The 12462-nt window shown below is 42.4% G+C and overlaps 1 protein-coding gene across 1 annotated transcript in view; it reads left to right on the plus strand.

Moving 5' to 3' along the window:
• The window catches only part of LOC101845902 (KAT8 regulatory NSL complex subunit 1), a 25062-nt gene extending 16351 nt beyond the window's left edge, over positions 1 to 8711 (plus strand). The window contains exons 2-7 of the mRNA XM_005091910.3: positions 801 to 1852; positions 3363 to 3479; positions 4395 to 4677; positions 5537 to 5669; positions 6090 to 6358; positions 7506 to 8711. Coding sequence (XP_005091967.1) covers positions 801 to 1852; positions 3363 to 3479; positions 4395 to 4677; positions 5537 to 5669; positions 6090 to 6358; positions 7506 to 8025 — 2374 coding nt within the window. The 3' untranslated portion in view covers positions 8026 to 8711. The remainder of the gene's footprint in view (positions 1 to 800; positions 1853 to 3362; positions 3480 to 4394; positions 4678 to 5536; positions 5670 to 6089; positions 6359 to 7505) is intronic.
• Positions 8712 to 12462: the final 3751 nt, after the last annotated feature.

Below are 12462 nucleotides of genomic sequence, written 5' to 3' on the forward strand. Positions count from 1 at the left end.
TTTCCTATCGAACATCTATCATCCTTATCTCCCCTTCTTCTTTTTTATGTTTGTTATTCTCTTGTAACACTTCTAATCTTCTGGCGCTCATACATGTATGACCTTATGCAGTTGCGAGCGCTGTAAAACCTATACTAAAACTAAACTAAAAATTGTGGTGCAATGTGGTTGCGCATAAGGATACACACCTCGCGACTCATCACTAGCGACTGTCGCGTGCGACTAAATGTCGCGTCGCGCAAGAGGAGACATAAGCTTACTGGACGGAACACCTAGCCTTATTGGATAAGGGTGAAAAAACTCGGGAGATCCCATGTTCAAGTTGGGCATGTTAAAGATCCCTTGGTGGTCCCAAAATGGATAAGAGCAGGCTTTGGCTGCCACCTGGGTCTGGGCAAAATTTAAAATTAACTCCTACCAAACTGAAAATAATGAATATGTCTTGTGCGCTTATATATGACCATATACAGTTGCGAGCATAGTAAAACACCAAAATGAAAAAACAAACTCTTACTAAAACTAAAATTACTCTGAATTACACTCTTCTTTTCATGGAAAAATCAGTATTTGTTCATGTCTTTAAAAACTCGGTGCTCTGTGAAAATGAACACCTGTGATAAATGTTACAATAGTAAGTACACTTTGCATTGATAGTTTCTTTGGGAGCAACTGATATTTATATAGACATGATTGTTGTGAATCAACAATATATTTATATAGATGACTGTCTTACACATTTGAGATTGCTAGATAGGGCATTGGTTGTTTATCATTTGTTTCTTTTTTTGTCGTTCCTGCAGACTGAAGCGTGCAGAGTGGAAGTGGGCGAAAGACCGAGCAGCTGTGGTATCGCGCTGGACCTGGCTTCAGGCGCAGGTGTCGGACCTGGAGTACCGCATACGGCAACAGAGCCAGGTGTACCGACAGCTCCGCAACAGCAAGGGGGGAGTGGTGCTGGGAGATCCGCCCACCCCAATGGACATTCTGCGGCGGCTTCAGGGACTCCCGGTAAAGAACGCTGCTGCCTCCTCCACGGAGGTGAAGAGTTCCGTGCCTGCGACGGACTCCACCTCTCCTGGCAGTGAAGTCTCCCCCTGCAACGTTTCTGCGGTGTTGTCGAACATTGATAAGCAAGCGTCGAGGCTGACTCAGTCGCTGGGTAACTGTTTGTCTCCGGCAAATTCCACGCTGGGCAGTCCTGCGGGATCCTCCTCCAAGATCTCTCCCATGCCTTGTGGGAACAACACGACAGACTCGCCTGCTGGTAGCACGACGGATGCCGACACGACGCGGGAGAACAGCCCCATGGTTCCCACAGAGCTGCGCCTCCCTGAGAAGTTTGGTGACCTTTTGACCCCCAACATTTCCTCTGCCCCCTCAGACGCATCTTGCCAAGCGGCGAGGTGCCGGCCCCTGCGGAGCTACCGTAAGAGAAAGATTCTCAAGACCATTGGCTTGTACAAATCAAACCTGAAGGCGGCACGTCTCTCGGATGTGAAGTGTCGCTGTTACCCCCCTAGCGGGACGTGTCCGATGTGTGGTGGCCGGTACAACAACACGCAGATTGTGGACGCGGACACCATGTGTTTCAAGGAGAAGGTGGCCATACTGGACCCCTCGTTTCACCCAGTGCTTTCATTCCCACAAGATGTTCACCTGCCCATACACTGCGAAGGCCTTCTCAAGTCGGGCCTGTGGCAGAATAAACCGCCACCGCGGAAGTCACGCATGAACGATTACAGGCGGCAGAAGGTGATCACTTTTGTCACAGAGCCTGCTCGCAAAAACGGGAATGGCAGCAAGCAGAATGGAAGGAACAACAGTGCAGCGTCTGTGATAAACTTTTCTGCAAGTAAGTTTGGTTTTTTCCTCTAAAAATTAAGTCCCTTTCCCTCTCTAGGTGGGAAATGCACGTCTTCTTTTTGTACTGATAACTAACTTTCAAACCTTGTGTCTTCTCTGCAGTACATAATGATGATAATAATAATAGCTTATCCGTCAACGTCTGATGATGACCAATAGGACCCCGTAGGAGAATATTTCTCCTGCGAAATGAAGAATTTAAAGAAGTTAAAGGTTAAGATGACTTGTTGCTTCTGATGTGGCCGATCAGACCCCGGCAGCAGAGAAAAGTTTGCCACATTTTGAACTTTAAAAAGCTACACTTTCACTTGTGGATGTGCCCAGCTTGCGGGCTTCTCTTTTGGTTTCAGCTCACAGTAAAATGATGATGATGATAATTATTATTTTGTTATTTTGTAACAAATCATTCTTCTCTGCCTTTTTAGAATTTTTGTTTAATTTTAAGTTTCTGTAGCCTCTCAGCTCTTCTGTTTATATGTGCATTGTCTTTCTTATCTATTCTTTCTACCTTACATTTTAGTTCCTATCCAGTGCTTTCCTTTTTTTTTCATTATTAAGAGTCCAGTATGTATGTAATACATTAGGCAATACGCAATACACATTCTGAGAGAGGTTTTGCAAGTTCCCTTTCTGTCTTTCTGTGGTGTTAGAGATGCTGCTAAAATAAAATATGCTCATAAAATTGAATAAGGGAGGTCTGTTTGAAATTTTATGGCTTCCATTTTATACAGAGAAAATGTGAGGCAAGTGGAAACCCGTAATGCCTGTTGTGAAAAATAAATTCCCAACAGTTTACCTAGTGAATTAAACTAATATGAATCTTTCTGTAGGTATTGTTGAGAAGGCAGAGAGAAGAATATCAAAGGAGAAAGACTTCATTGTTTTCAAGAAACTTCAAGTATCGTAGACATGGAGTTTAGATTTACAATGGTGCACTAACTGGGATTTATTTAAACCCCAGGGGACGCTGGATACAAGTGACAACTGTTTCATTTCATTATTTAGTGCTAGAGTTTGATTGTTTTTTTGGAACTATTCCTGATCCAAGTTTTTAAAGTAATGACTAAGCCTTTGTTTCTGCCATTTAGCAGTTGGAGGCAAGCTTTTGCGGAAACGGTGGAAAAAACTCAGGATTTAAAGAATTAAGTTTTAAGTGTACAGAGTTTATCAACTTCGTTCTTAACCAACAGCTCATGCTTTGGGGAAGAGTGGTTGGGGGATGTTCTTGGATGGTTTGTTCCTTCTTTTTTTATCAGACATTTATGGTCTTTATCTCTCTGCCTCCTTGTTATTTGCCTTTTACTCTTTAGAAACACCTAATCTTCAGCATTTTTATGGCCTAATTGTGCTGCGAGTGCCATAAAACTGGTACAAAAACTAAATTATATTTTGTGACCTGTATTGGATCACTATTTCCAAATTAGTACCTCAAGGGCTGTTTTTGTCACTGCTTATTGTGGTGTCATGTTCACAACTGGCTCCTATGTGTGTCTTTTCAGAGATCAAGAACAAGTATGAGAGTAAGACCAAGGGGAAGAAATCAGCAACGTCCAAGGGGGCCCCTGTCAAAACACGGGTAAAGAAAGTGCAAAGAAAAGGGTCTGGATTTGCACGAAGTAAGTCTGTTCTTGGTGGCTTCCATTTGTCTTTAATTTACTTTTCCTTTTTAAATAAAGAAACAAAAAACCCCCCAATTTTTTCATTCCTCTGATGATATCCTTGGGATGTCGATGGGAGGTGCAAGTTCGTTTCTTTTTCTACTTTCTTTGATTTTTAGCTGTTTTTATCCATTACAGTAGGCTTGCAAGGCCTGTCGTAACTTCACCAGAGCCCTGTTGGCCAGCGACATTCAGGGTGACGCGGGTTGACTTTCACGACTAGCGTAGCGCTTCCGTGACATAAAGCCACACCGTACTTCACCCAAACCCAGTAATCCCCTACTTTTCCTGTTAAGTACTAAATTACAATTCATTCATACATTTTGCTTCTAAGATTATAGCATTATTGTGCAGAGCCAGAGTGATGGAATGGATGACCCTGTTTTGAATCTCCACCTATTGCCCATTTGTCACAGATGTGTATTTGTTTTCCAGTTTCATTAGCTATGTATGTTACTCTGTTCACTGATTTGTGGACATCAGTGTGGCTTGAGATTTTTTTTGGTTTTTACCTTGGCAGCTGGCCTTGGTGGGTCTGCTGTCCTTTGGCTGTCAACTGTTGCCTGAATGTGTTTTTGATCTAGGCAGAATGTTCAAACTGTGTTGTCCTTTTTTTGTCTTTGTTCTTTATTTATGGGGGCTCGGTCCCATCTATGCAGCGGAAAAGTCTGAGAAAAAAATCTTCCCTCTTCTTTGCATGCATGAACTGGGAATCAGACCTAGCACTTTGACAGCTAAGGCATTCTGGTCTAAGAAACTTTTATCTGTCCCACTTCTTCCCCCACCTGAACCATTATTTTTTTTCCTTTTGAGATTGCTGTTTGTACTTTGTATCTAGTTCTTTATAAAATATAGTCCTGGTGTTGTCCCCAGATTCATTGAAGAAGCACCGGACAGAAGAGGAAGACGACGATCTGGAGGGCATGTACCTTGACCAAGACGCGGCTCCGCCTGGAGGCCTGGGCCGCGAGGGTCATCTGTCTGCCAGCGGCTCTCAGAGCTCCCTGAAGGACCTCCGGGACGGCCACGGCACGCCGGGTCAGCGCCGCAGGAAAGTGGACAACTCGTACGACATCAACAACATCGTCATTCCCCTCAGCATGGCCGCCAACACGCGGGTGGAGCAGCCGCAGTACAAGGAGATTGTCACGCCAAAGTGAGATATGGAGGGGTTTTTTTTTGGGGGGGGGGCGAGGCATCTTTATTCTAGGCTTACAAACCTTTATATATCTCCCTTCTTCCCCTACCTTGGATTAAGAAAAATTGCCAGTCCTTGAATGTAGGCTTAAACAGAGTGTTGTAATGACTTCAGCACTATTTTCTCTTCTTCCCTTTTTTACCGTTTCTGTTTGTTAAATTATTGTTCATTTTAGTGCCCTTGCACAATGGTGTGTGTTTGCATGGCTGATAAAAGAAGTAAATAGAGAGAGAGTGAGAGACAGGGTTTTAATGTGAAGTGGTTGTTTGTAAGTGAACACTTCTGTGAAGAATTTTTTTGAAGCTGTGTGTTTTATTGGAATTCTTTGTCACAATGAACCTATCATTGTGTACCAATGATTTCTTCTTTTCATAAATGTCTTTTAAATCCAGCAAAGTTCTTTTTTTCCTGCTATTACTTAGAGTGCAGAACTGTTTGGCGGTGACAGACATCGGACTTTTACACCCCTCAAGTTCAGGAGGTTCATGTTCCCATTTCTGAAAATGAATGTTGAGACATTTTAAGATACAAGCGAAAAATAGTTTTTTTGGCTATATAAAAAGAGGTTTGGGGGTGGTTGGTGGATGTTCTGGTGTGGTTTGCTCCTTCATTCAAATTTCTGTTGTTCTTATCTTTCTTCCTTCTTTTTTGTGTTTGTTACTCTATTGTAACACCTCTGATCTTTGGCACTTATATGATGACCTTATTGTGTTGCAAGTGGTGTAAAACACTTACTTATACAACAAAAAAGAGGTTGTTTGGATGAGCCTTGGATTGTGAGCTTTTTCTCATGACGTGGTGTCGTCTCACCTGACAGGTGGCGCGAGGTGAACGAGTCGGCCGCGTCTGAGTGTGCGGAGGAAAGCAATTCTCTGACCCGTTGTCTGGAGAAGACGAATGGTGTGTCGCTGCCTGGAGACCAACACTCACACCAGGGGCTGACAGACTTGGTGAGTTCTGTCCTCCACCTACAGCGCTCACATTTTTTTCCCACAGGTCCAAGGAAATCTACGTTGAAATGTTTCTTACAGACTTATTATTTCATCAATTTGCTGCAGAGGAGTATGTAATATTGAGGTGCAGTTTCACCAGTTAAAGTACAGTTAATTGTTACAGTTTAGTGGCTTTGAAGTTGATATCAAGTTGATTATAAAATGTTTGCTTGGGTGAACATAAAAAAAAAATATAGAAAACTCTATAAAAGGTGTACAATTTTTGTTATTACTTGTATTTGCTTTTATGACAGTACAGGTGCCAGGTACATTTTCTCATGGGGAAAGTAAAGTTGGTCTTATGAAGTAAGTTGTTGTGTTAATGGTCTCATTGATCTTGCAATTAAACACCTGGCTTGCCTTTTTCTCTTCCTTCAGTCTGACGAGGAGGATTTGTCGGACGAGAAGTTTGCCGCTCGCCACGCTGTGTTGGAGCAGGAGGAGAAGAAGAGATTCCGCAGTTTTGTCCAGTACCCGCCTGTCCGGCGTGGCCGGGCTCGCTCCGAGGTCTTGGTGGACGTGAAGGAGGAGACGACAGCCGAGTGTCAGGGCAAGCCAGCCGGTGACGGCCTGGAACCTCCAGCAGGCTTGTCGACCATCAGCGAGTCGGATAGCTCTTGTCCAACGACTCCGATGTTGAGCAAAAGGTCAGTACTTTCCTCTTAGTGAAGGTACTCGCCATTAAGGGGCAGAAAATTAGGAAAATATGTGAGGCAGCTTGGTGAAATCAGACGCTCGACAAATTAATGAAATCAGAGAAAATTTTATATGTATTGAAAAACACATATCTGTGAAGATTTCAGTGAAATAAAGTTGATAAAAGGCACAAAAAATGTAAATTATTTGTTTCCAAGGTTTCTCAAGCTGTGCAACACACCAGGCTTTGGCAGCCATTTTCTCACTTATTTTACCTCTGAAATCAGGCGACCCCCACCTCCTTGAATTATAAAAATATAAAACAACAGTCCAATACCTGAAGTTCTGAATTTTTAAGTTTTTGAAATTGATATCCTCACAAATTCCACCCTGCCTGTTTTTTTTCTCTGGACTTTCTCAAATGTGAGCTGACTGAGAAGACCCAGAGATTGCTCTCTTTGTAACCTTGTAGTGTCTGTCACTCTTTAAATAACCATCTTTTTCTTGGGGCAACTATTGAGAGCTTTAGTTTTTTTGTTTTTTTTAAATGAATATTTGCTCGGTCTCTTACCTCAGGAGTCCTTTTACTCTGTGGTGAAAGGAAGTAAGTTTTCATTTTTAAAAAATCAATTTTTGCTTTCATGGTGAACAGAAGAAATATTTTGTCATAGGGTTCATGATTATGAAAAGGTTTAGATAGTAAATAATCAACTGTAGCCAGTGGTTATGGTGAAGAAGTGACTGACTGTTGTAAGTTGTTTCACTGCAAAGTTCAGTCAAGTAGTATTTTGGTGAATTTGTTGTTGGCATGATGATGATGTCACCTTCACTTATGTTCTAATCATTATTGAACTTCTATTTTACCTACTTGTATGCTTTCCTCTCACTTCACTTCGTTAAACATTAAACTGGTGTCTGTGGTGTAGCAGTGAAGGCTTCTCTGTCGCTGGCTTGAGACCTGAGTGGGGAGAAATATTTCTTGAGTATTTCTGCTTGGATGTTGTATCCCTCTCAGCATGGGTTGGCCCTGACAGGCAGGATCGGAAGTCCACCTCTATTATGATCCAAATTGTGTGGATGGAGGCGCAGAAACACCAACATTTAAAGTTTTAAAAAATTTCACTTAATTCACAAATGGTTTTCCGTGTTTGTCTTCAGTCACCCAGTGTACTCGACCCCCAGTCAGGACGATGGCATGGACTCCCTGCAGCAGCAGCTGGCCTCTCGCAGACGTGCCCAGTCGTTTTCTCGCCGCGGCCACTACGACGACCTTCACAACCACCTGATTGGCGTATGCGAGCCGTACCCTCGCCGTGTGTTCCCTCTGTCGGAGGAAGAGTACCGACTGATGAAGGAGGAGGCGCCGTCTTGCTGCGAGCCGGTTCACCAGCGCGTCACGCGACGACTGGCTGAGCCGTCTGGGAAGGTATACGTGAGCGGGGGAGACGCGGGCGATGAGCCTAGCGCCGCACCGTCGCCTCATCCCAGCAACGAGTCTATGTCCTCCGCAGGGGATGACCCCAACGACCCCGAGTGGGTGGGTGGCGGCAGTGGGGGAGACTCTGTGGTGTCCTCGGCAATCAAACGGATAAGGCAGCGGAGGATTGTGGACGACGATCCCAACGACCCGGAGTGGAACGGCTCGGATCACCCCAAGAAGGGGAAGAACAAGAGATGAAAGTGGGCCACACTGAATTGAACCGACACGCTCCAGTTGTGTTGTCAACCCGATGGGCCGGAAAAGCTGCGGGATTAGCTTTGTGTCTGCTGCTACCCCCCGCGTACCTGCCGTTCTCTCCATGCTCGTGTGGGGGTTCCACGAGCCAGCTCCCACTGCCTGCTGAGTCCAGGGCAGGGTCTGTTCCTCATCAATACACCTCTTGTGATGTCCCAGTCTACTGTAGAAAATACGGAAGGGAGGAATTGCTTCAGTTCTCTCTCCTATTTGTGGGATTTCAGGAGGCCACGCTACCTCTGGTATTTTGCTGCAAGTCAAGCCAGACGGAATGTCTTGTCTGTGCAGTGTGGTGTAATTGTTTTCGCCGTCTGCTCGGATGATTTCTCTCAGTGAAATGACGCCGGTACCGTACGGAGTATGGGAGTGCTGATTCTGAACAATCAAATGTTTGTATTGGTGGAATGTAAAATTGTGCTGTATAACCAACTCTAGATTTCGAAACCTGTATTTGTTGAGCGGTTCTCAAGAATGGGGTTTGAATGTAGAGTCATTTGTACTACTGGGAGCCCGGAGCCTTAGGCCAGTGGGCAGTGTGTACAGCCTCCAGTAGCTACCTCAAGCAGCAACGTTGCCTCATCTTGTGGATGGAAGTATAAGAAAGTGGGAGAAATATCATCATATTGTTGCTGCGCCTAAAAAAAAAAGGCTTTTTTTGGTCTTGCTGTCAGTTGAAATGATACTTAACCTGCTGAGAATCAAATGTCAGAAAATGACAGAAACAGATTCCTCCCTCGCCCAACCCTAAAATATTCTTCGCTAAATGGGGAAAAGCATGTAAAATTTGATCCCAGTAATCATTCAGTGTAACAGGATTTTCTAAGAGGTCTTGGTTTCAGTGCCTGGCCTCACTTTGAAGGTTTTTTAAATTTAGAACTTCTGTGTAGAGGGGAATTTGTTTCTGCAGTTTTATTGATTTGTGAGATTTGTGATTTTATATTTTAGCTATTACTTTAACATGAAGTAGGGAGCAGATGCAAAAATCACAGCACTGACACTTTCTTACTCTGCTCTTCTCTCCTACTTTATCGTCAGAAGAGATTGAAGTAGATCTTTTGTTTGATATCTGGGTTTTCAGCTTTGTTGGAAGAAAGGATAACTGCCTTCTTTGATTTGAATTTAACACTTTGCCATCACAAGGCTGATATGTAGTAAAAACCCATGCCATCACAAGCACTTTGGGGGAAATCCAAAGAAACTGGGTGGTAAACATCGCCGATCGGCTTTTTGTGACGGGAGCGGAAGTTTTGCGTTCTTGCCGATTGGCGAGATGAGACGGCAAAGTGTTATAGAATTGCTGTGGGGTTGATTTGTTTAAAGGTTCTATAAACCTGTTGCAGAGAAGTGGCAATTAAGTCATCATGTAGGCTAAATCTTTCGTTTGTTAAGGCACAGGAAGTAGGATGGTTTTCTTGGATATAATTTCTTTATTCTTGTTTTCGTTTTTCTTTTTTTTCCCCTCCATTTTGTAAACAGATAATTTGGATAAAGAGCGACACAAGTTAGCGTCGTCAGAACTTAGATAATTTTTTGTTATTACATTTTGCTTTTTTCTGTAAAATCACTTTGTTGTATGCTTGGTTCTGTTTTATTTTCCCCTAAAGAATTCTTTTTCTAGCATGTATTCACTTGACTATTTCTTCAGTTGTCGGTTTATTTTTAATTTTGATTTCCTTTTTATAATAAAAGGAAAAACCAGATAAGACTTACCAGACAGTTTACAACAAGGGTCAATTAGGTCAGTGATATTCATTTCAGCAAGGATATGTCATGTTCTGAAAAATGATGGATCAAAGCTGATCTCTTCACACACACACACACACACACACACACACACACACACACACACACACACACACACACACACACACACACACAGACGGAAAGATAGACACAAAGTGAAAGGGAGAGAGACGGGGCAAAGAGAGACACAGTTAGGGGCAAAGGACTGGTAGATATGTGAAAAGAAAAGTGTGTGGAGTGAGAAGTAGCTTAAAACCCTCTTCATATAAATAAACAGAAAAATATCAACATGAAAAAGAATACATTTAATTTTCCTCTCGCGACCTGAGCAAATCAGAGCAGATCCGAACGTGAAGACGCCAGCCCTTTCAATTATCAAGCACGAACTTTGAAAAGATCAATCTTTCCAGGAAGTAATAGCGCGTATAACAAAATCTTACTAACCATGAATCATCACTTTAGCGAGATGAATACTGTATAAACAACAGAGCTGCTACTGCTATGGGTCTTATCCTGGAAAATGACAATCTTCAATAGCATTAAAATAATATCTAGGTATGAAGCTATCGTAGAAATTAAAAACAAAAGCAAAAAAGGGAACAGTTCAGATAGAGAGAAGGAGGTAATAGCTATTTTCAAGGAGAAATAAAGTTTCGATACTTCTTGGTGAGTTGAGATTCATTTTATGCCACTTAGGTCGTTGTTACTGCTGTTGGGGGTCGGGCAGGTGGTCGGGGGAGGGGGGTGGAGGGGAGGATTCTGAGGGATGTGGTAATGAAGACACACATATTCTGAATTTTTAAAAACTTGTCCTGTCCTGAGAGATGAACAAACATAGCAATGTGTTCACATGGACACTTAAATTTAAGTGACTGTGTAGTTATTGTTAATCATTTCCGTGTATGTACGTAGACTTTAGTGCTCAGCAGTCACCTCTGGTTGGTACATTTTCTGCACCCTCAAATGTTCTTCTCCATCGTCAAGCTCAATCCACCTCTCAGTTTTATTACACAATGTCCGTAATGCAATATGTGCGTTTATAATATTATTATATATGCATTCACTAAAACTACAGTCATCTTTCTGATACAAATGTAATGTCAGCGTATGCGAGGGAAAGTTGTGATATTATCTTAGCTTATATGAAACTAATATTATCTTTTCTTTTCATACAACTCTTCCCTAAGTACCACATGCTTTACGAAGCAAAATGCTTTAGCGAGAGCACTTTCAAGATAATATAAGATAAGATAAGATAGTACTTATTACCCCAGATTGAAATTTTCCTTGGCTGTACAGGACCGTAAAAACACTTGCAGATATACATTAAAAAATTATATTATATATATTACACTCATTAAAATTCTATATGAAAGGAGAAGTAAAGCTGACAAAAAGTACATTTACATCAAATGCATCTTGTAACAACGAGCAGGAATATAAATACTAGACCTTTGGAGTAAACAAAGCCTGTTCAACAATGTTCTTGGCAACCACAAACCATCCCAGAGCAAGTCTTCCTTAAGAATTCTCCCAAAACATTAGATACACCAAAGAGGTGTCAAACCTCAGCAGTTTATGACAACTGGCGCGAGATTTGTAGTCGGTAAAATCTTAACCAGTTTGTTCTGCTTGTCTGCCCGGCGATCACTCAGTAACATGTTCGGGTTCTCCAGGAGCACTCAAAAGACTTTTAACTTAATTCCCGTACAGGAAATATATTTCAGCCAGCATTTTCTGGTCAGATAAAAACCACACGAAAGGCGAGATCAGTGTAGCACCTACAATGTAAATGAGCAGCAGTGTGGTGTTCAAGTGTACATAACTAGTTCGATAAAAACCCGATATGATAGCTTTTCTCTTTCAATAAAAAACCCCCAAGAAAATGAGTGATCGAGCAGAAACATGAGACCTACGACTTGAGAGGTAGATAGTATGAAGATAATTAGGCTGCAGCTTAAAATCCAAGCAGAAACCAAAAGTATGCGTCTTTGCGATTTTGATAATAATATAGTGTCAAATATGGGGGCTCTTGTGGCTTAGAGGTTAAGGTGTTCGCCTCTCATTCAATGGCTCTCGGGTTTGAATCCGGAGAGCGACGAAACATTTTCTCCTCTAAAAGTTTCTCCTTTCTCTTCCTTCCCTGCCCTTTAACAATGTTCTGTCATCTGTTTTCGCCTCTCCACTTTCTGCCCGAAACCCTCTCACCCCCTTTGCCCCCTCCTCTGGGCTGCTGACTCTTTGTGCAGCCTTACTACTGCTTCTCCTTGGCTCCTTCTTACTGCTGTCTTTCAGTCACACCCCTGATGTTATGGTAGGTAAGATCTACGCTTAGCCTTCTCGGACAATGACGAAAAATCTCGGTGGTCCCCGTTAAAGATCCCTCGGTGGTCTAAAATCAATAAGAGTAGGCTTCGTCCGCCACCCTGACAAATTCAAAACTGAAAATGTTTAGTTAGTAGCCCACGCACATATGACCGTATGCAGTTGCAAACGCCGTAAAACACTTATCAAAAAAGAGTGTCAAATATTAGTTTATGAAAGCCGCTAAAGGTATAATATTGTTCGTATGTAAGGCTTCTTTGGAGACTGCAAAATGATCTTGAGACATAATATTATGTTCATCTTCGATAAGAC

The sequence above is a fragment of the Aplysia californica genome, unplaced genomic scaffold, assembly GCF_000002075.1.
Source record: "Aplysia californica isolate F4 #8 unplaced genomic scaffold, AplCal3.0 scaffold00037, whole genome shotgun sequence".
NCBI lineage: Eukaryota > Metazoa > Mollusca > Gastropoda > Aplysiida > Aplysiidae > Aplysia > Aplysia californica.